This window comes from Semicossyphus pulcher, unplaced genomic scaffold (assembly GCF_022749685.1).
Source record: "Semicossyphus pulcher isolate SPU_LCO1_2020_fin unplaced genomic scaffold, fSemPul1.0.p SCAF_4, whole genome shotgun sequence".
NCBI lineage: Eukaryota > Metazoa > Chordata > Actinopteri > Labriformes > Labridae > Semicossyphus > Semicossyphus pulcher.
In genome coordinates this window covers 33,509,725-33,534,631 of record NW_027211715.1, presented here as the reverse complement: position 1 = coordinate 33,534,631, position 24,907 = coordinate 33,509,725, and the positions used below count along the sequence as shown (strand labels likewise).

Genomic DNA, 24,907 nt, shown 5'->3' with positions numbered 1-24,907 from the left:
GTCTCTCCTCTCTGCCCTGTTGGCTCTGCTGCTCACACAGGTGTTCATGGCACGGAGCTCGGCGCATATTTATCCTGTTTTCTCTGCACACAAGAAGCAGACTTCACAGAGGAGAAAGACTGAGCGACCCTCTGCTGCAGAAACACTATGCTCCCCGTTTGCCCCAGGGGTTACATCACACATGACAGTTACCCTACGACATCACGACGGAGTAAACAAAAGTAAACAAACCTGCATGACAGACAAAGACTATAGACAACTACTGTAAATCAATGTTTCAGCCGTTTTGTTGTTTGGATGGAAATTCATACAACAAACAACCACCCCAAGGTTGTGGCTAACGTAAGTGCGCTACACACAAATATGTCAATTTATAATCTCATAAATTTGCTCCCTTCTCTCAAATTTCCAAACCTTAATAATCTTCTCCTACGGCTCTGTTTTATTATTTTTATCTTTTGTACAATGGCCATAAAATATGAGTGTGATGCTCGTAGGCTGAGGGTGATGGCCCCCAGTGGACAAAGCTGTACCTCTTATCTCTGAGCTGCCCTGTTCACGCTTGTTGGTTTTTAACAAACAATGTCATCCTGCTTTCTTTAACAGCCATATGTATCACTCACTTAAAATGTTTGCCCTGGAAAATCTAAACAAAAGCAGCGTGCAGTTAATCACTTCGTCTGATCCAGTTAGTGACGCAGTGGTTGGTCTGCCAGAGAGGGTGGGCGGAGCTAAGCGGCTGCTTTTCCGCTCTCTGCAAGTGTTGCGAGTAAACAGTAATCTACTATGGCTGAACAAACAAAGAAAAGATGGATGACTACAGATACAACTTCAACAAGAAGTGAAAATCCAAAGAAGAAGAAACAAACTCGACGCTCAGATGAAGCAAACAGTCTGAAAAGGAAAGCGACCGTCAGCCAGGAAAATCAAGAGTTACAACCAGAGCCAACCGTGGACGTCACACATGCAGCACTGTCCGGATATCTGGGAAGTGTGCTCCTGCAGTTACCGTTTATCGCCATAAGGTGGCGCCAAAGAGAACGAAACTGAGATCTTCGAGATTACAACTTTAAGTTCTATTTTTTCTAGTTCCGTTAACTGAACCGACATTTTCACAACATTATTCAGGTGTTAAAACGGCTTTATTCTTCTCCCACAATGCACCAATGAAAGTGCATTGTTTCTGCGGTGTCATGGTCATTTCATTAAAACGCATTACTACTTACGAGATTATGATGCAGATCCAAGATGATGGCTGCTAATTTTACACCAGCTATTCTAGCATCCAGGGCTAGTTCCAAGCTCTAAGGAAATATAATGTTGGTGTTCTGACTTCCTTAAAAGAATCCATGACAGCTTAAAAGAGGAGGATGTGACGAGTTTGTCAGTTGCAAAAACTAAATATTCAAGATTTTATCAGAGAAATTAAAAAGTATAACAGTGTCACAAAGCGTGGGATGGCTGGGAAGAGACAAAGAAACCCCCTCCGACATATGACCCCACCAAACTTGGCAGACTCAACCAGATGTTATGACTATATCTTCACCAATGTTGTGCACCACGTAACTACACCTCTCACTTTTCACATCCACCTGCAGTCTCAAGTTGTCAGGGATATTTTTTGTTTACATCAGACAAGCTGTAGACATCCTTACTTTTACCCTTAATCCCTGAAAAGTAGATCCCTCTCCGTGCTGTGAATCCGTGTCACCGTTTACCTGCAGGGGTCAGAGCTGCCACTCGAGCCTCTCTACCTGGACCTGAACAACACATTCACCTGCCGTCACCTGTATCCTCCGGGACCACACCCCGTCCCTCGATCCGCTCACTCCACCAGTGAGCCCGAGGAGAAGCACTCATCAGATTTCTGATCTCCTCATCAGGCCTGCGTGGATATCATCACTACCCACATATATTTAGACACTCTCTGCGCTCGTGTTGACTCACCTGGAAACACCTGACAGAGAGGAATAGAAACTCTGTTTTCTTTGCTGTTGTTTTGGATCAGCTTTGCTCTCTGAAAGTCGGACACGGACTGTAAAAGAGATTTAATCCGCTCTTCTTTGGATATTAAGAGATATTGGCACATTAAAGGGTAAGATTTGTATTCTCTGTCTCTGCTAAGCACTTAAACATTCCCCTCTCCTATAGATCTCCCATTAACCGATATCTTTACTGTTCCTCACAGCTGTGTGTGTTATCATTAAGGCTCATTGTCAGCGATGTAATTTTCACAGTAATTTCACTGGGATGTGGGCCGGATGTAATAACACAGCGTGCATGTGAAGATTGGCCCTGTAGACTGTGTGTGTGCGTGCGTGTGTTTGTGTGTGTAAATGAGAGATAGAAGGTCCCAGCTGATGAAAGAGGAAATGCTGTAATTTATCTTCTCCTTTTATTACAGATTAAAATGGCCTGCTTCACATTCGTCAAACTGATGATGGTCTTGTTCAACTTGCTTATCTTTGTGAGTATGTTTCCGCTTTGACTGCATGCCCACATATCGGGAGGAAGACGAGGTTGGGGGGAGTTCACGGATTGTGTGAAATCTTTGGTCTCGTGTGAAGTAAAAAGAAAACAAACAAAAGCTTCCAACACGAAGCAAAGAGAATCAGTTCGATCAGAGCAAACGGAGACGTTACGTAAACATTTCAGATCACTGAGCCAGAAGACCTAAATGATGCTCGTTTCCTCCACGTTCTCCCCACCGTGGCAATTTTCATCTCATTAACTCCGACGGCTGTAATTTTGCCACCTACATCTTCAGCTTAATGTTGATAACTAACGTGCCTTGTGAAATGGAGAGAAACTTTGGCATGGGTAAGCTGAATGTGCCCAGCGTGTCGGGCCCACCTGGGCTCACACTGTCACAGATGAAGCTCCCAGCGCACGTCATCATTTTCCTCACATTCCCCGTTTCTGCCCGAGTGCTGCTGCTTGATAAATCTGGTGTGGCAGCTTTAAAAGTCACAGCAGCTCAGTGATTATTACCCCCCCTCCTTATGAAATGTTAGCCAACAGAGCAGAATGATAAAATGACTATTCAGCTCATAAAGACGACCCTTTAATGTGACACTCAAACACGAAGCAGTTTGAGTTCTCTGCGTCAGAGGAGTCGCAGTCTCCAGGGAAGAGCTGCATTTACAGAGTTAAACTTTGCAGGAAATATCGTCTGTGGTCGATTTGTGCAGAGTGCAGTTTGTTAACTCAAAGACACTTCTGCAGTCACGGAAAGCTGGTAACTGATGCTGTGAGGAAGGAAATATTACCTCAGCCTTAACTTAATCTCAGCCATCGATGATTGTTTCATGTTTTCATGTCTATCTCGCAACATTTTTCTGATAAAATAATTTGAACATTTGAACATTGCTTCAGCCAGTTGCTAGAAACTGACTGTAAATGTTCACGTGTGATCCTCAAAACATTTCATAGCTATTAATAATCTAGGCCCCAAATAATGTGTAAATTATGTTTAAAAATCAAAAACTATTTGACAGTGAAACGAAATTAAACATATGACTGTTTCATGACCAGCTGAAGGATTTGAAACCAGCAGAATATATATATAAGAAAGGATTGATTTTGTGAATTAAAAGAGAGGATGAACTTAAGGAGAAAAAGCAGTGTGGTTTGGGGGGACGGCGGTCACAAACACAGGTCACTTTTCTTGTTGATGAAATCAGCAGCTCTACCTGTCACTGTGAGAAACATCCACCAACGTCAGGTCAAAATCAAAACATGGCATGAAATGACAAAACACAATGATGAGCTAGAGTAATGCTACTGTTAAAAATATTCAGACATCGCAGTCCCTTTGCAGTTTACCACTGACGATGTGCCTCTCCATCGTTGTGTGACGTTCAGAAATCTGACTCTCCTGAAGTCGGGGTAGATGAATCTGCTCCGAGTTCACAAGTAGGAACTTTGAATCAGTGTTAATTTCGGTAATGAAAATAATGATGAAAAATGTTCATCGACTTTCTTTTTTCCATGACGAAGACGAGACGTAGACGAGCTGAAAACTCTGACGACACATATGTTTCGTTTTCGTTAAAGAGATGAGACTAAAATGTTAGTGGTGTACTGTCGGACGTTCAAGATGCACATTTTTCCCCAACTGTGGGTCTAATCTGTCCGTCAAAATACAAGCAATGCATTCCTGTAAGAGGGTAACGGGTATCATGAAGGTGGTTGTGAACTTTGTCTGTGTCACTCAGGCTTTCTGCTTCAGAGTCATATGTGATGACTTTCTATTGACTTAAACTGGACTAAAATGTTTTGAGTTAAACTATAAAAGGTTAAAATGACTAAAATGTGACTTAAACTAAAAAGCATTTCGACTAAATCTAAAATAGCTGCCAAGATGAACACTGCTTTGACTGGCGTTCCAGAGCAATTTTTCCTAGTCGGAGGCTGGAAAAACTGGACTTCCGAGTTTTCCGGAACGCCGCATTAGTCCTGAGCAATAAAACACAACACATCCTCTTTGTGTTGTCCATGTTGTCAATTTATAGCTTGTGAACTTACTGAAGTTGGAAGAATGACCTCCTGACGCGGGAAATGGGAACATTTGAAGAGCACATAAATGCATCGTTGCGATCATCTCTAATCAAGGTTACCATCGGAACAAATTGCAGATCAAAGGTTTTTTTTTTTTCTCTCTTTTTAAAAATAATGTAGCTTAAGATAACCGATTAGACGAGGCCAGGAGAGAGGTGTAGTACCCTGTGGTTTTAGCACCAGGTGTTGGTACATAGGAGCAGATCTTGGGATGAGAAGTGTCTCTATGTAAGCTCCGTGTGTGCGTCCCGTGGTCGAGTGTTGGAACTTAATCAGATTGTCTGCTCTTGGTAATATGACCCATGAAGATGGGTTTTATACTCAACTGACGTCTTTCTCATTCCAGCCCTTTCAAAAGGGAACCAATTCCATTTCAATTGGAGTGGGACGGGCCCATTCTCTGTCCTGCTCCGTCTGTATCTTTCTATCTGTCCTCTCCATTCACCTCCCCCTCTCTGGAGGCCGCAGCCTGTTATTCATCTCCTCTCCTCTGACCCTAATAGGCTATATTTCCCATCTCCATAGATGGGACTGTGTTTCTTCTTTCCCATCTCTACTCTTTCAAAAAGCTGATTTACTTCCAGTCCTTTTGCCATGTGGATGTTAAACTGACAGGGCATCCACCTGCATATGGCACACCATTAAAGGGATTAGCCATCTTAAGAGAAAGAAGACAGCATGCCAGCTATAATTATACCTGGTGAGGGATGACGATGGCACACATGGAGTTCGAGGGGGAATATGCTTGTCGTATCACATTTAGCCAACAGTGCAATGATGGCACTGAACAGGTCCGAGAGATAGAAACCCCGGAGTGAAAGGTGGGGAGAGGCGGAAAGAATGAAGGAGAGTAAAAAATAGATAGAAAGAGCGGGGGCCAAGCTAGAGGTAGAGACAAAGAAAAGAAGGGGGAGATTAACCCATGTGGGAGACATCAGCGTCTGACAGGAGATGTAGAGTGTCGGGGGCCTGATGTAGAGCGGAGGGGGCCCCTGACTGCAACAAGCCTGATGGAGCCTGACAGACAATATCAGGTTTCAAACATGGTTTCTGCAGAGGAGGAGGGAAGAAGAAATCACTCAGAACGAGGAGCGCAGGGTGAAACACACAGAGGGGACGGAGGAGGATAAAAGGGTGGAAAGGAGGAGACAGAGAAGGTCAGCGGGGGAGAGACGAGGAGGAAGAGGCAGGCAGAGACAGGAGAGATATAATGACAGTGAGATCAGGTGGTTTCCAGACTGTAATGTGAAACATGTGACATGGTTGGGATCCTGTTTGTTACGAGCAGGTTTTACAGGTTTTGACTCAATAAATATTTCTATAAATGCACTCTGGATTCCCCCGATGAAATGACCTGACGTGGCACCAGACTGCCTATTTGGTGCTCATGGTCAGACACCGACAAGCAACTTCAATTACTTTTAACTCAGTGAAACTTTTTCTTTAATTTTCTATTAATGTACATTTCAAACACCACCATTTTACTGCCATCACACTGTGAATAACCAGTAGAACCTGTGAAGGAAACTCAACACAATCCCTCTATTTCCTCGAGGGCTTTAAATGTCCAACACCACAATTGAAGTGCTCAAACTTCAAGACAGCCAAAACTAAATTTAAATCATGCGAGAAAACTGTCATATTGTCCAAACTGTCGATCAATAAGGCTTCAATTAAACCTGGCACCACAGCTTTCCTCAAATCAAACATCAGGCCTCGGCAGAAATTTGAAAGAAATCAGAAAATCAGAAAAATCTTAAAGTTGCTTGTGGCAGCCAGAATACTGTACATACTATTACAGTTTGGGCTACAGTTCAAGAGATGAAGACAAACGTCCATTTTTTTGGTTGCTAATATATTAAGGTATCACATTGGTGCATTGAGTTACATGCTTGAATCCCTAAACTCATTTTAGTATCAGAGGCAATTCTGATTCTGGTTTTGGTATCGGAACAATCAGATCTACTTAAATGTACATCAACTGGTCGTACATTGGGGTTTCCAGGTCTCATTATATTTCAAGCTTTATCTAGATGAATTTAGTTGACACCCTCTTCCACCTTAAATGGCCAAGCTATAACCCCATAGTCCAATCCTGTAAACCCCAAGGCTGGCTCCATCCACCGGCACAAGATGATCACTTAATGGATTTATGTCCACTGTGCCTGTGTGACACGAGTGGGGAGATAAAGGCAGTCTCGGAAGGGGGCAGTCGTTTCATTCAGAAAGGTAAAATGAGGCCAAGTTGCTGCTTGGCCTTGATACATAATGGGAGGCCTGAGGCGGCTCCTCTGTCTGTCTCAGGAAAGGAATCCTCTCTGAAAGCAGTGAATGATATTGAGGTGTCATGGTGTCGCCAAAAGGTAATGGCAAGAGAGGGTTAGTGATGTAAGATGGCCTCATTTCTGAAAACCTATTACCTCTTCTAGAGCTGTTGACCCCGACAGCATGGCTGCTAGGCAAACAAATGATTGACGTTTTCCTCGCTACTGTTAGCTTTGGATTACATCGTATGGAAAGCTGATAGTTAAATATGAGATGTGTGTGCCGACTACGAACACATGCATGAAATTCATGTTGATCGAGTTTTCCTGGATTTTCTGCAGCTGGGCGGCCTGACCCTGCTCGCCGTGGGGATCTGGGTGAGCGTTGATGGGAGCTCCTTCCTCCGGATTCTGGGGCCGTTCTCAGGCCAAGGCATGCAGTTCGTCAACGTGGGCTTTTTCTGCATCGCCATCGGGGCAGTGCTGGTGCTGCTGGGGCTCCTGGGCTGTTGTGGGGCACACAAGGAGAGCAAGTGCCTGCTGCTCACGGTACGTGTAAAGCTGTAGTTATCTAAGATGTGTTTGCACCAAAAGTACTCTGGACTTTTAGTCTAACAAAAGTAGCTGGGACTTTCAGTTTCTTTTCATGGGACTAAAAGATTCCTCAAGCCCTTTATTGTCTCTGTTTCCATCAGTATCTAAAGACCTGTTACAGTTAGGCAAATAAGTCTACTGATCCGTTGAAACACACCGACCCCCACCAAGCAGAGTTGTCCAGTGCTGTAAGGCCTATCCTAAAGTCTGTGTACTTTTGGAAAATACTACCCCAAAAAATAAAGTCCCTGGGACTTTATTTAGACCCTGATCTCTGCCGATGAAGTTCCTCTAAAAGTCCATAGTTCCTGGGGAAGGTTCGGGCGGTGAAAATGTGTTACACCGCAAAACTCGGTGTATAAAAAGTGGGCTGCGTCCTGTATACCGGTGCGACCAATATACCAGTACAAAATACAGAGAGGTGCGTTTTTGATCTACGGTATTTTACCAAGACGGTGGTGCTATCTGGTCGTCACATCTCTGCATTAAACCATTTCCGGGTCCAAGTCACTCCAACGTCTCCTATTTACAATATGCCGCAGTGCTGTTTTCCTCACTGTTTTAAACATGCTAACATGATTGTTGCTAATAACTTCATCACGGACATGCACCATCATAATTGCAATTGCAGCCGCCACCCTCACAACAATCAACATTTCCGTAGACTGCCAGCTACCGCTAGCTAGCAGCTAGCAGGATTGCAAACTCGACATGGTGAAAACAGACGGTTGGCTGTAATCTGAGTGCGTTTTAAATATGTTTTAGATAAAAAATAAATTCAAATGTTGTTTAAGTAACTTGTATACACATTTTTATTAATAAATAGCTAAAGAAAAACAGACTGCGTCTTATATTCCAGATTTTATGGTAAGTGGGGTAGGGGGCCCCTAGTGGCCCATGAGAGGTTTTCAAGCGGCACCCAGCAACTTATTTTACGTTTCATCATCACAGAACACAATGACATAAAGTATGACTATTTGGGTCATCGGTTTCATTCACTTTCACTGAGAAATCTTTTACAACGGGGTGACCAGCCCTGCTCCTGGAGAGCTACCTTTCAGCATGATTACTTCTCTGAGAGTCTCCCAGTAAAATATAATATGGTCAAACTAAATAGGAAAACCAACCATGTATTCAAGCGAAGAGTCATTTCAGTCATGTGCTCACTGTGTCTCACTGTCCTTAAGAAGAGTTCATCCACCGATGATGTAAAACACCTGAAAGGATCATGTCGGGGTTCACAAGGTGCTTTAACATCCGGTGGCTCCACCTTCACATTTACACTCATTGACTGCTCCACTAATATCCACATCCTCCCCTCCTGATTCATTCACCACCACCAGCCCCCGAACAGTACAGTGTACATTATGATGCTCATTAGCAGCAGGGCTAACTACCTCTTAGTCCACTGCAGTGAGTCTAATGAGGAGCACAGACGGCACATTTCCCCCCATAGAGCCCCCATCATGTCCACATCTCCCATCGAGTTGAATGATGGCGGTGCAGCAGATCCTGCGACTGACAGCGCAGGACGCGGCGCAGGTCTGGCTCACGTGAGAAACGGCTGCATGGACTGAAGAAAGAGAACGGATGAGCTGATAGAACGGATCATTCAGCCTCTGCGTCTGCTTATTGTCCCTCTGTGTAATCAGCCGAGCTTTATCGGCAGCCTGTGATTGTTACATACAACAATAGCTGTTTAACAGGCCCCTGGATAGTAAGACGTGTTGGTGGTTACAAACCTTGGTATCAGCTATTTGAGCCTGATGATATGTTTATTCTTTTTTCACTATTAATTTGATCACATTTCTCTTCAAATCTTCATCAAAAATGTGAACAAAAAGGTAATGAACAGCTTGTAACGTTTAGCAGAGCAAATACTATCTTGCACACATGAATGCATGATAAAGGCAAATATATTTTCCGCAATTTGAAACAAACTGCGAGCTCCACCCACTCTGAAACTTTTTACAGAAAAACTGAGAATGCTCTAAAGAATTACAGAATCAAAGGACGGGATGATAGCACCACAAGATGTGCAAAGGGAAGAGAACAGAACGAAGATTTATAATAAGGAGGATTTTTTCTTGCATTTTGTCAACAACACATTCAAACTGGGCCCCTCCTCCTGGGCTCTTCGTCACCAGAAGCTCAATCTCACTCTCTCTTGCGAGAACACGCCCACCCCGCCGAGCTAACACCGGCAGCATCATGGTTACCATTGCGCTAGCATGCTAACTGCTGGTTACCTTTACGCTAGCATGCTAACAGCTTGTCCTACCCATGGCACCTACCTGTCCAACAGAAAGAAGGCCAACTCTGCATCGATCTTTCGCCATGTTCACTGCTCTGAATGGGGCCCAGTTGCTAACATGAACCACTCCCACACTCACCTGTACCTCCTGAAAACGTCCCGTGCAGAGCAAAACAACAGAATAGATGCAGAGGGAAGGGTCTCACAAGGGTCTGCACACACACACGTATAGAGGCCCAGAAGTGATGATTTATATTATATTTGTAAAAGTCTATATTTTATTTTTCTAGTTAAATCCTACTTATTAAACCTTTAAACCTAATCACGATAAAGAGCAGGAAAAGGAGCAAAACGATGCTTGTTATTAATCGATTTTCAGAATGCTTGCAGATTCATTTACTTGGTTTGGCTTCTTGATCAATAAATCCAGCTCCACACTTGATCATAGAAAACCTGTTTTATCATCTTTATATAATTAAATAAACTCAAACTTTCTCTTCTTCCATCCCTGCAGTTCTTCTCCATCATCCTCTTCATCTTCATCACTGAAGTGGCAGCTGCAGTCGTGGCTCTGGCCTACTCTTCATTCGTAAGTTCCCCCACTTCACCTCTGCCTCTTTCTTTTCATTCACTGCCTTGTCTCACCCCCATCCCCTCTCTGCCTCCACACCTCCTCTTCACTCCCTTTCCTTTGTCTCTTCATTCTTATCATCCCCTCGCTGTCTTTTTCTGTCACCCTCTCACCTCCACGTCCCACTCTCTGGATTTTATCTCCATGTAAATTCTCCATTATAGCTGCGGCCATCATTGAATTACTGGCTTTATGTCCGCCTCACTACATTCGGCTACTTAATGACTCCGGGATAGCCGGGGGCCGTGCGCCGTCTCTAACTTTGAGCAATTTATTATTCTGGAATATTGAAGCTAAAGCATTTTATATGCAAAACAGCCTATTTACATATATGTCCCTCTCTCTCTCTCTCTCTCTCTCTCTCTCTCTCTCTTACACACACACACACACATGCGCACACACGTGCTCCATTTCCATTTAGTGCCACGTACAATAATTACAAGGATTTCAAATGAGCTATGTAAAAGGAGGTTAGTGAGGACTGGGATCCTAATAAAGAAAATATAAAGTGGAGTTTTTATCCAATCAGGGGATGTATCTGAGTCCCCAGGAGTAAGAGTGGTAATCTAGCAAACATCCATCTGCAGCGAGGAGCTGATGAACAGAGGAGAGACGACTCTCCGCACTGCCCGGGAATTTCATTTGTGTGAGCTGGAGCTAAACCGGTTTGAGAAGCAGCTGCACAAAGTCTCAGACTGCCTCATATCTTTCACAGGGAGCATCAGTTTAGTACTTATTTTATAGAAAAAGACATGCAGGACTTCAGAAATCATCTGAAAAATATCAGACTTGTGTACATGGACACTAACTTCACTTAAGATTACAAGAGGTCAAAGTAAAGGGCAGGGTATAACAAGTAATGGATAAAAAAAGGCAAGACAAAAAGACAATAAAATGCAAGAATAATATTAATAATAAATATATACACTATGTACATCTTCTCTTATTGTGGATGGTTACATTTTTGTACAAAAAAAAGTAAATTGCACCAAGTCAAAAACACACGGTGAGTATCATGGTGATATGGCTGATGATAAGTAAAGTGAGCTACAGCATTGCAGGATAAATAACAGTTGCACATGAGAAGTAATTGCACAGACATAATTGCACAGTATGGCTGAGGTAAGAAGGATGAGGTAAGTCTGCATGCATTTCAAACTCATGTGTTTCAATAGGACTGTTCAATAAGCACGGCCACACTGTGGTGGAGAGTTACGTGGCCTGCAGCTTTAAGGTCTTTCCACTGGAAGCCTTTTCTCTATTACGCAGGAGACAGCCAAAAGACAACATTGACTTATTATTTAAAGGGCCAGTTCGCCGATTTTCAACCTCAGTCCTATCATGCTATTATGAGGAGCTAATGCTCTTATGGTAGGGAAAAAATGCAGTTTCCCTCTGTGCCTTTGGAGGACGCTATCCGCTTCTCCAATAGGCCCTGGAAAAACCTCCGCCGTCTGTGGAGGCCAGGAAGCTTGTTAAACTACACTTCCTCACTCTAGGACGCCCGCCTCCGATGTATGCAGTGTTTAGTTTTAAAAAAACATGTACCGTAAAATGTAAGCATTTGTTCTATGAGGTGCTTTGAAACGCTGCCTGCTCTCCTGTTGTCCCTCCCAGACATGCCACATTTATAACCGAGTCGTGTCTCCTTCAAAATCGTCAGGTTTGAAATGTAGACCCAAGTCCTGAAGTATTTTTAGACGATCCACCGGTATATTCTCGTCGTATTTCAGATTCTGTCCCGCTCTGAGCCGTTGCCTCCTACAAAAAGGTAGCATTTCACTCCAGTGTCTCTCGCTGGGCCATTCCTTTCAGAGGGAGGGGTCGAATGCACGCTGTGTGTTGTAGGAATGTTAGAATGGGCGAAACCACGAGCTGCTAGTACAACTTTATCCACAGCTTACAGAGAAAACCAGCAGTGACTGACAGCGGCTTTTTCCAGGGGCGAACTGCTCCTTTACGCACAGACTGTGATCTTTTCCAACACCTAACAGAGTAGTTTTGGTGGCTGAGGAACAGAAGTTTAAAAGATGGAAGTTAAGTCAAATAAAGTCATTGAATTTTTGGTGTCAGGACTTGATCTCCTTGGTGCTCGTGTTATGCTTGTTTAAAACCACCCATTGCCCTCCGACAGCGACTGTTTTCTGGCTGTGTATACGACATCCCCTTACTTCCTAGAGGCTTTCATGTCAGAGGCATGAAATTAACTTCTGATTTAAATACTTTAGTTTGCGATTTGTTCTGACTGACTCACAAAAAGGCGAATTTTGTGTCCATAGACACGAATGTGACAGTTTCATGACCAGTGGGAACGCTGACTCGAGAAAATGCTGGAGAAGAGTTGATTTCTTTTGGTAACAAGTTTTTACGAACTATAGAGAGTCTTTTTTGCAGTGTAAAGATCTGCCTACAACTTCTTCCTCTTTCTAGTTTAGTCCCTCTGTTTCATCTGAAATATATCCTAGTCTTATCCAATCCTGCGCGTGCCTGCGCTCGCACAAAGAGCTAAGCAAGTGTGTGTGTTGGTCTGTGTGTGTGCATGTGTCCTTGGAGGCTGAGCTGGAACATCGCTGCTGCTGCTCAGGCAGTTTGGTTGAGATAAATCTGCCCCATCTCTCGCCTGTCATTTCCGAAAGCTGATCTAACCAATGCGAGCGATGTAAACGGCATCTGGGAGAAGGGAATCGACATCAGCGTGCCAATAAACAAGCGAGAGAAGGAGAAGGAGCTATTGTCTAAAGCTCAATGAAATGCAAGACATAACTCATAGGTTTGTCTTCCTAAAGGAGATCATAGATATGCTTCAGAGTCAATTTAACGCTCTGTTTGTTAGCTTTAGCATCATCTGTTCATTAAAACACAAAGGACATGGTCACTTCCATCACGGATATGAGTGTGAGAGCAGCTGTCCATCTCCTGCTTCTGATAAGACACAGTAAACACAATAGCGTCACAATAATGAATATGGGTAATATACATCTAATATGCATATATATAGCTGCCTGTGTAAATAAGTAAGAGACAGCGGTGTAGACAATGAAAGGAGAGCATAAATAAGGCGCTGATCTTTTGTGCTCTACTTATCTGCAGCATAAATCTGCCTTTTGGACACCGGGCCCCGCAGCTCATCTCAGCAAAGAGCCAATAACCTTCAGGTGGTCGGAATAACTGAGATTTAATAAGCAATTCCAGCAGGCATTATGAGAGGCCGTCAGTGGTCACGGTTGTTCTTTCTCAGCCAAGTGATTCGGAAGTGACCAGGGTGGAGATTTATGCCTGGGGGTTGATATGGGCTTCACAGCGGATGGATGAAATAGATGTGTTGTGGCTTTTAATGAATCACAGCGAGCGCCATGAACAGTAAACAAATCTCAAATCGTAATCAATACAGATTGCTGTTTGTCTTGCAAGATGATTAACTCCAATTACTTTTACTTTAAAGCTGCATCAATCAATAACTTCACATTAAAGGGCCAGTTAGCTGATTTTCAACCTCAGTCCTATCATGCTTTTCTCATTCAAAGAGCACGTGAAGGGAATGATGAACCGCCAGATATTATCACCAACTCTTTATGTCCCCAATTTTCTAGGGAAAATATTAGAATGGAGCTCATTGGTTTGGTTTTGTGGCCCAAAACAGAAAGTTTTACGAAGAGTCTGAGCGGGTCACGCTCAGTGTTTCCTAGCTTGGCGTCGCCTGAGCCTTCCACAAATGCAAATCAGTCTGGTATCACGAGGCACTGTAGTTAGGCGTAGTTTTCATTGTAACATTGGTGGGGACGACAACTGCACACTCCCTGCCTTATGAAGGATTTATGAATTCACAAACAAACTACTATCAGGTGATTATTGTTTCATCACTGCTTGAGACCGAAAAGAAGGAGCTACTGAAGGACATCAACTGATCTCAGTTTGTTTCTCTGCTCTCTTCTCAAAGTGACACGTCTCGTGGCACGTTGTAACTTTTGATACCGCACGCATTCATGATGTCACGCTGTAAGCAAAGACGTTAGAGCAGCGACATTAATTAATATGATTATTTATAATATGTAAACTGCACTCAACTGGGGGGGGGGAGAGAGAGAGAGAGAGAGAGAGAGCACATGCATTTGATTATGAGACATGTTGCGCTGTATAGATTTCAGTAGCCTCTGTACATGGGGCGCCTGCTCTTCCACCTGAGCTAAACCAGCACCCCATTTATCAAGGTTTTTACAAGCAGCTGAAATCTTCCTCTGAGGTGTCCTTCTCTCTAAACCAGGGGCCTCTAACGAGCTAGCGGTAGCTCGCGGCCTGGATTTTAGTAGCTCGCCAAGAGGTTCACAGACTCAATAAATGCACCTTGAGAGCCTCTTCCCACTTCAATTCAATCAAATACACAGAAGTCCCGCCCCCTCCAATACAAAACAATAGGATAGGCCAATTAATAAAAAAAGGGTGATGCAACCTCCATCGACAGGTCGGGTCGGTTATGCTGTACACTAGTTGAGCTAAAGTGAGGAGTTTGGTGCTGTTAGCCTGTTTAGCAGATTTATGATGGACAGTGAAGGAGGCCACGCAGAGAAACAGCAGGAAACATATTATATCACGGGGAGCGAGAGAGCAAGTTTTTATTTATGAACGTGAAGGACAAGTGTGTGTGCCTCATCTGGGGTACCAATGCTTCAGTCGACAGGGGGCACCAATAGCAGTTACAGCGATGTGATGCAAGTAGCTTTTGGCCGCTTTTCAAAGTCTCTCAGATGATTAAAGGTTGGAGACTCCTGCTCTTAACAAAGACCTCGTGATTAAAACCCGTTGAGACACTAAATAACGCAGTTTCACATTAAAAATCTGTGCATCTCCTGCGCCCTTAGTACACTAGATACTGAGCACCAAATGCAGCAGCCATGAAGCAGAGCAGACATGATAAGTGACTAATTAGTGAACATGGTGAATCATTAAGCAGCTAAATGAGACCAAACCAGAGCTTAAAGAAGACTCTTAGACTTCAGCGCATCAGGTGGGCTAATGCTGCTCCTCTTCTGCTGAAAGTAAAAGATATTTCTTTGTTAACACCATTTTATTTTCCATTACAAGATTAGATATTTCCAATAACTAACAGGAACAGTCCAGCTCTTTGTTTGCAGAAGAATCAACTTGGGAAACATGTTAAACATCTGCATCGTGCAGGAGTTGGATTATTCTGTCATAGATGCTCAGAAGAGGATCCTTATGACAGACGCCACCGAGCATCTCCTCCTCTCACAACAAAGAAACCTTCAGCTGAATGCAGCGACGCTTTCATTTATTGCTTTTCCTCTTAACAACAATAACCAATTAGCAGCGGTCGAGTCGCTGCAGGAAAAGATATCGATAATGATTCCAAAAAGAGCAACACGCTGTAAAGCAACAAGAGATCAATAACACGGAGCTGAAGATTTTTATCATGTGTGTAGAAGGTGTTCACTCACACACTGCTGTATTGATAGATGTGTTATCGCCTCGCGCTTCACTATGGGCTTTGTCCTGCCTGTCCCACGTGTGTGTGTGTGTGTGTGTGTGTGTGTGTGTGTGTGTTTGTAGGGGTCCATATCTGTGTGTAAGCATGTGAGTGTGTGTGTGTGTGTGTGTGTGTGTGTGTGTGTGTGTGTGTGTGTGTGTGTGTGTGTGTTTAACGGGATGTAGTGAGGCGCGTTGCCGAGTGACAGTGATGAATTAGCCGGCTGGTAATAACCCTCTCTGATCTCAGCCGCTCTCCCAGCTTCTTGGGGGGCACTTTTAATTGTGGCATGTATCCCAGCATCCCCTTGGGCATCTCGCACGCCTGCCCCCTTCACTGTTCACACGCGCACACACATGCACACACACAGAAGGTAAAAAAAATGCACTTTCAGGCACATAAACCTGATAGACACACGGTTGCAAGTGACCGCATGCACCTACAGTAAACCACACACTCTCCCTCCTCATCAAATGGGTCTTTGTGTGACTGTAAGCGACGGGATTATTAATCAAAATGGGAAAAACAGAGCGAGGACGGGTGGAGGGGGAGGAGAGGAGGCGTGAAAGAGAGCTAACCTGTGTGTTTGTGAAGGAACTCTCTCACAACAAAGGGCTCTGCTCCTGCCTGAAGCGTAACCTGCCTTTTCCTGCACTTTGGATAAACACAAATAGCAGACTAAAAAGTGTCCTGACTAAAGCCATCAGGAGCATCAATATATATGTAAATGCCCCCCCCCCCCATCTGTTTAGGACCATAAAAAGGAGAAGAAGAATAGAGAATAATGGCTCGGTCAATTTTTGATTTATTTTCATTTTTTCCAGGTGCCGGGCCGGCGCTGTTTATTTCCCAAGTGCTTTGTGTGAGAGAAGATTTATTTAATTTCTGATGAATAGGTGACTCCCCGAGAATTACCTTTCCTGCCCGTGAAATCAGCTGCAGTGTTTTATTTTCATGGGATCCCATAGTGGGCTGTGTGTATACCTAAATGTGTGTATATGTGTGGCAGTGTTGGACGGTGGCAGTAAAAGCTCTGCGGTGCAGGGATGTGCTTTTGCATCCATCCACAGGAGACTATTTGCATGTTTAGACCTCTCATCTCCATCGTGGACCAGGCAGGGACAGCATGAGCTGCTGGGGCTGTCAAAGTGTTACAGCACATTTACAGAATGAGAAACCTTTTAAAGAAGTGTGGAACTACATTTTAAACCAGTCAGGGCAGCTTTCAAAACATTTTGAAACATGAGGATCGTTAGCCAACATTTTCAAGTATTAATATTTTAGTAAAACAAGGATATCTTTAGAAAGTTAAGAGAAACGTGGCTTATGAAGACAGTTCTAAAAAGTATGGTGGATAATTTGTACATTTCAGGACATATAAAGACTTTATATGAACCATTTGAAAAGTAAGAGCATTTTGAGGAGCTCTTTGCTGTGAACTTTAAAGAGCAGCTCCAGTCATGTTCTACGACATAAAATGCTCTGCTTAAAATAATAAACTGTGTCTGATGTGTTTTTTGAAAATATGTTTAATTACCTTAAAATCCTCCCAAGGCATCTCCTCCTCCTCCCTCATTAAAAACTCCTGAATCTGCTCAGGCCCCGCCCTCTACAGCTGAAAACAAAACGCGTCTCTGCCATCGTTTTAACTTGTTGAAACTTAGCTAGCTTGAAATGTTTTATGTTAGCAGTCAGTAGTGAGTTTGCAAAAATTACGATGACGGTTACAGCTGGCTCGCACATCACCGAAGTCGTTGCCATAGGTTGCAGACAATGATATGCATAGCATCCGTCCATTAACGGGATTGGCTCCTTAGGTTTGTGACATCTCAAACCTGCCGATCTGAAAACGTGTTGTTCAGCCTGTCCTTGGTACACTGCAGTTTAAAAGCAGACAGGCCCAGCCATGGAGATGACTGCTGATGTTCCTGATATGTCTTGTAGCACATGAAGAACACCACATGGAGATGTTTACAAGGTTAAACTCTGGATGTTCACTGGAGGGGTCTTTAAACATGTTTGAGGGGATGAAGGTGGTTTTAAGGCTAGCTTGGATAAAGGTTAGAGATGTGGAAATACATGATGCCAACAAGAGTCCTCACAAGCATGTGTGTTCATGTGTGTTTTTCCCCAGGCTGAGGGGATCCTCCGAGCGTGGGCCACTCCTGCTTTAAAGAAGGATTACGGCAGTGAACCTGTGGTGACAAAGATTTGGAACACGACCATGACACAGGTGGAGTAAAACTGCAATTCATTCTTCTACAGTACAGCTTAACTTGAGGTATAACAAAGTTGTAATTAATAATAAAACACTAACAAACAAAAACAGGGCGAACCTTTGGGTTTTTCATAGTGAACGCTTCAGAATGTTCAGAAATACTGCAGGATAATTAAACATGCAGTTTGCATAGGCCTTAATTAAATTAACTGTTTCAATGAACTCTGACTGTTCTGATGCGTCCTTCACTGAACTGAACCAACAAACAGTATAAGACGCCCCTGACTTATGTGCAAACTTAAAATGTTTGATTTGACATCCAACAAAAGTGACACTGAGTATACTCTCAGCTCACCTGCACACAATAGCTTCAGTCAAGGTAACTCGGGGAGCTCTCTCCTCTCATATCTTAACTGAACAAAGACTTTATTCTCACTGGGGTGAAAAGTTAATTAGGAATTGGCTGAATGGAACAAAACTTTACAGCGATTTAAAAAAACACATATATTCTCTCCTACCCGAAATGTGTCAGTCGAAGCAGATTGTTTGATTTAATTGGCTGCTTTATAGGTGAATGTACCCGTCTGAAAGCCTCTGAGACATTTGAACTTGAATTTGTAAAAGAAAAAAATCTGGTGCCTCAGTGACACGGTCACAAACAGACGGTTCTGTTAACAGTTTTCAATGGAAGAACTTTTTTGTGCACCGGTGATAGCAGCACAATAACTACTGATCTGATCTGAATATAGCAAAAAAAAAGAGCTTAACCGACCCAATGAAGCCATGCAGAACAGTCCACTTACAGTACATGTTCAGTGTGGAGACTGATCATGCTGTGCTTTGTGTTTTCCTCTCCCAGATGAAGTGCTGCGGTTTCACCAACTACACAGACTTTGTTGGCTCCAAGTTTGAAAAGGAGAACGGAGGCAGCCTGCCGCCCATCTGCTGCTGGACAAACAGCACCCCCTGCAGCTCGGAGGAGGCGGAGCGCAGCGCTGTGCAGGTGAGGTGAAAAACCCCACTACAACTTAGAATGAGACTCCACTCGGAGATACAGGCAGAGAAAGATGGTGTTTTTAGTTTCCCCTCGAAGGCTAGCAAGAGCGTTTATATTTATGCATTTCTCAACTATTGCAAATACTATGTTTGGTGAAGGTGAGGGTGGCACCTGGGTGGAGCGTATAGAAGGAGGTGTCTAAAGGCATGCAAAGGCTCTGACAGACAAGCAAGTGCTGCAATGAGCAAAATGCTAATGTTAGTAGGGATGCACCGATGCATCGGCTGAACGTCGGAATCGGCCCATCGGCAAATAAGGTGGCATGCGCCGATAGGCTATGCAAGCACTGAAAATATTTGTACTATGAGCAGGTGATTCTAAAACAGGCTAAAGAGGCTTTTCAGGCAGTTTTCAAAATAAGATTATTTTTATGTGAAAGAAATAAAAAAGATTTATTGGGAATTTGAAAGATTGAATTCATGCTTTCTCAAAGAGTGTGATGAAGGCCTGAATTCATTTATATCACTATTTATAGTTGAACTAAAGCTGATGGGAATTTATTTGATCATAAACCAACGAATCACACACATTTAAATTGAGACCTGATGGTGGAGCTCGATAAAAAGTCAGAGGAGCACCAAACATTTAAGGGAACACGGGGGTCAAACCAAGTGTCATTGCAATGAATCCAGCAGATATTTAGATGTTTCATTCTGGACTAAAGTGACGGACCAACCAAACAAGGCCGCCCTGTCTCCCTTGTCAGTGTGACATATAACAAGTCTGAAAACGTTCTAATTCTAATTCGTTCTAATGAATGAAACTGTGTTACATAGAAACAAATGAAATGTGTTATTTAATCCCTCGTTTGTTGTCCAGTGTGTTTTGATTTGTGAAGAACTGATCATTATATTAAGTCAAACACTTTCCTCCCCAGGGCTGTTTTAAACACATCCTGGAGATCCTCAAAGAGCACGCCAACATCGTGGGAGGCATCGCAGCAGGAATAGGAGTCTTGGAGGTAATATATTATTTTAATCTTACTTAGCTGAAAGAGAGTTCTTTAGTACATAAAGTGTCTTTGTTATGGTTGCCTAAAAACAATAAGGGTACATGTATGAACTTACTGTACGTGATTGAGGGCCTTTACCGTTAATATCTGAAAAACTGTTCAATCTGGTTTTAGTAAATATAATGCCAAACACAGATTAACAGTTGCATTCCCTTGTTTGCTCAGATTGCTGCCATGATCGTGTCCATGTACCTGTACTGCCACCTGGACAACAGAGTCAGCTGAGACCAAGACAGTTACACAGACAACATGTGCTTTTTATCTGCATTACTCTCTCTATATCACTTACTATATACATCTTGTGTCTAGCTTTACTATAAAGTCATGTTTATGTTTTAAATAATCCAGTGATTTAGTTTTTTATAAAGTAAAAAATTACAGAAAAAGATTAAAAAAAACCTTGTGTGTTTCCAAATAAAATACATCACACTGATTTCTGACTCCGTTTTCGTGATTCTATCATAAGACTAGCTCCAGAATGAATCCAAATTTATTCTATATCAACAATGGATCAAATTGCTGTTGGTATTGTTGAAGGTGTCACTTAGCTCTGAATCTGCACGAATTGATCGCCCAGTCTGCAGCTCTTCTGCAGCTTTTCATATCACTGTTTGGTGCACAACACTCCCTGGTTCACCCTCAGTGTTTTTAGCAGCAGCAGACAGCTGTTTTTATCAAGCTGTGATAAAGCCACGACACACAACCTGCCCTGCAACAAACAGCACATGAACTTTAAAGACTAGCCAGTGAAGGAAGTGAAACACTCGGTGGAGACCAAACCGAAGCTGAACACAGAAAGAAGGCAAAGATTCAAAATTACCCCAAAGAGATGAAAAGTAGCCACAAAGTGATGCAAAACAACCTCAAAGGGATGCAAAGTAGCCACAAAGTGATGCAAAACAACCACAAAGGGATGCAAAACAACCACAAAGGGATGCAAAACAACCTCAAAGGGATGCAATGTCCACTAAGTTATGAATAACAACCACCAAGCGATGCATAACAACCACCAAGCGATGCAAAACAACCACCAAGCGATGCATAACAGCCACAAAGGGATGCAAAATGTCCGCTACGGTGTGCAAAACAACCACAAAGCGATGCAATGTCCACTAAGTTATGCAAAATAACCACAAAGCGATTCAAAACAACCACAAAGCGATACAAAACAACAACAAAGCGATGCAAAATAACCACAAAGCGATGCAAAATAACCACAAAGCGATGCAAAACAACCACCAAGCGATGCAAAACAATCACAAAACGATGCCTAACAGCCACAAAGGAATGCAAAACAACCTCAAAGGGATGCAATGTCCACTAAGTTATGAAAAACAACCAACAAGCGATGCATGACAGCCACAAAGGGATGCAAAATGTCCGCTACGGTGTGCAAAACAACCACAAAGAGATGCAAAATAACCACAAAGAGATGCAAAATAACCACAAAGCGATGCAAAACAACCACAAAGCGATGCAAAGAGGCCATAGAGTGGTGCAAAATACGAAACGCAAAAACAACAACATACATGTGCTGTTCTGCTTCATTCAGTTACACATTATTTAAAGGCTGTTTTTTCTTTATGACAGGCTATGCAAGTCAGCAGAAAATCTTTGGTCCTGTATGATTCTCATTAAGCTTCCATCTCTTTCCTTGGAGATGCTTTGTGCTACAAGACTGAGTAAATATCGACCACCAAAAAGGCGAAAGAGAGTCATGGTGATAAAAATCTTTGTATTTGAAATATTACAGAGAAATTGAGGATGCAGAGAGAGGAAGAGAGAGTTCAACAGGAAGGGAAGCAAAGACGCCGACTGACAATAAAAGGATAATTCTGCATGCGGTTTCCACCTGTCAAACTAAGTTAAATAAGGTTAGGTACACTTTGCTGAATGTGGTTGTTTGTATTCCTTTAACAAGTCTTTTCAGTTCTGTGTGCGTCATGGTGAACAAAATGATTGTTTCAGAGAGGTGCTCAGAGTTTTCAGTAAATTCTTCAAGCTGCACGAATCAATATTTTTCTGTTAACATTGGTGGATATGACTTTGCACACGTGTCCCTTATTGTAACAGACCCACAGAGAGGGCTCTTCTTTATGTTTAATGATGCAGTTTTACATAATAACCTTTGTTGTTCCATAAATCTTTGTTGCACACTAATAAGTGTCACTGCAATAAGGCTCATTGAAATGGAGAGACGCAGAGCGAGAAAGCAGCCTTGTTCGTTTTTCCATCCAATTATACACCTGTGAGGTATTTAGAGTTAAATCTGTCATCATCTCACTGCTGCAGAGCTCCATGTTTAACAATAACCCCCAGCACTCTGTCTCTCCCACACACACACACAAAATCAATATTCCATCTACATCTCAGCCATCAGCCTCTTCGCCCGGCTCATCAGAATGCTCAATAGGTCAAAAATGACATTTAAAAGGCGGCGAACACACACACACACACACACACACACACACACACACACACACACACACACACACACACACACACACACACACACACACACACACACACACACACACACACACACACACACACACGACTTCTGACTGACAGCCGCAAATGACCGGGTTTGGAGCTGGAGCTGCTGATGACAGACAAGCTAGTGTGTGTGCAGTCAACGTGTTGGTACTGTCAGTTAGTGCGTAGCACACACGCAGCAACACACAATATTGCTATGACTTAAACTCAGAGGGAAAATCTATCTTAATTAGACCTGATACAAATGTTTTCCAGCCGACAGGTTCATAAACAACACCAGTGACATTTTGACAGACTTTCTTCTCACTCGTGCCGTCCATGTTGATGAGACTGTTAAAGGATGGATGACACCTGGACTGGTGTTCATGCACCCTGAGATAAACAGTAAGTATGTGCTTTAAGGATCATTTTGGTTGAGCACAACTTGGTTCTAGCATTCATTGTTATGTCCATCGTTCCCATCAGTATAATAATATGAACTGGTTAACTGGTCTGGGAACACATCGACATCCCAACAGGTCAAGTAGCACAAGAAGTCGAAGGATTTCTATTTTAATTCAAGATGTCAGTCTGTAAATTGTGAAAGTTCAGATCGCGATCACAGACTGTAATAGAAGTGGACAGAGCATTTTGGTTTCTAGAGTCAAGTCAATGTGGAAGTACCTTAAAACCTGCATTCCTTCTAACGGCCTGCAGGCGACTCCACTGGTTATAAATGGAAGTCAGATTGCTGGATATATAATTGCCTTACTTGTGCATTCGCGCACACATGATGGCTACCACAGGTTCCCTGTGTCTGTTTGGAGCGTCGGCTGTGCACATCCTCAGAAATTAATGCGACATGGTTGCAAGATGCAGTCTGCACATGAACAGTAGGGGCAGTGTAGACGCAGGGGGGATGTGACAGGGACACACATTCACACACTGGTGGCAAAGGCCTAGTGGCAATCTCCAATCAGGATCGATGCACATTCATACACAATCTGGGGTTCAGTGTCTTGAAGAGACACTTCGACTGCAGCAGTCAGGGATCGAACTCCCAATCTTCCAATTGAGAGACGACCGACTCTACCACTGAGCCCCAGCAACTGGACTTAACTGCACACAGGTGCCCATTGGTAGGACACTTATTGTTTATGGTTCATTACATCCCAGGTTATGGAAGTCAGAGCTCAAAGGGCAGGAAGCCACATTTGTCCTTGGTAGACCGCAGCGGCTGCAGGAGTCCACTGAACCCAGAGGATTTGCATACATATCCCTCGCTGCATGCGTTCCCTCTCACCGTTGCTTTGCCTGAAGCTCTCTTGGGAAATCTGCCGGCAGCACCAGGCCGCACGCGAGTACAGAAACCTGAGCTCAGAATAATAACAGCTCTAAAGTTTATTCCATGAATAATATGCACTAATATCAAATCCTTCTGTATGAATTATTTCAACATACAGTGTGGTATGACCTCAAAATGAAGAAAAAGGAGCGTGTCAGTAAAAAACATCTTTATTCATTTCCATGATAAAAGATAAAGGAACTCATATATATGTCAAACTGCATCAGAAACTTACAGCATGTCCACGGATCCTCATCGTCACACGTACAACAAAGCGACCAGTTTTTCCAAATCATCTCACAGCATTAAATAAAATTAACCGTAATGCAGAGGAGACACAGAAGCACACTGCAAACTCTAGAGTGACCTGGAAAAAGTAGCTTACAAAGTGGCCGGATTCTACTTCTTCAGCTTGAGACAAGCAAAGTGAAATTCCCAGGAGACAAAAGGACATTTATCCAGTCAGGACACGGGCTGCTGAACAAGTGGTTCTGTCTGAACATGTTTCCTGAACACGCAAATACACACAATAAAATCAAATAGCAAATACTGATGGAGCTGCATGTCCGTCACAAACTCATTCATTTAGTCGGTATAGTGTTTACTCTGCTGTAAATCCCTTAAAAGCAAGGGTGAAGTAGTTGGTGATGAGTCTGTTCGTAATAAACACACACCCACATATGGTCAGAACACAGCTGTGATGGGCACTGAAAGGGTTAACAGATTACCCCCTCTGTTTGACTTTCTGCATTCAATCTCTGGTAACAACCAGTTACAGATGCTTCATTGAGAGATTACAGATAATGACAGATATACTATTATTACAACAGTAATTGATAGTGCCCATTTGTTCGCTTCAACTTCCTTAGTGTCATAATGTGCTTTTTAGTGGTTCAGAGGCAGCTTCCTGTGATCGTGACTCTGATATACTTTGTGATAAACATCGCCGGGGGAATAAAAGGTTTTACAGTATGATTTTAGTGTCCTAGCTTGATCTCATTAGTGTAAAAAATAT

General features: G+C 43.0%; 1 protein-coding gene across 1 annotated transcript; it reads left to right on the top strand.

Moving 5' to 3' along the window:
- The first annotated feature begins 2,410 nt into the window (after positions 1-2,410).
- Positions 2,411-20,297, top strand: LOC138607892 (tetraspanin-1). The gene is made up of 7 exons (XM_069680549.1): positions 2,411-2,467; positions 7,167-7,373; positions 10,187-10,261; positions 17,920-18,018; positions 18,863-19,006; positions 19,938-20,021; positions 20,238-20,297. Exons 1-7 carry the CDS (start codon positions 2,411-2,413, stop codon positions 20,295-20,297), a joined length of 726 nt encoding a protein of 241 aa, XP_069536650.1.
- The last annotated feature ends 4,610 nt before the right edge of the window (positions 20,298-24,907 follow it).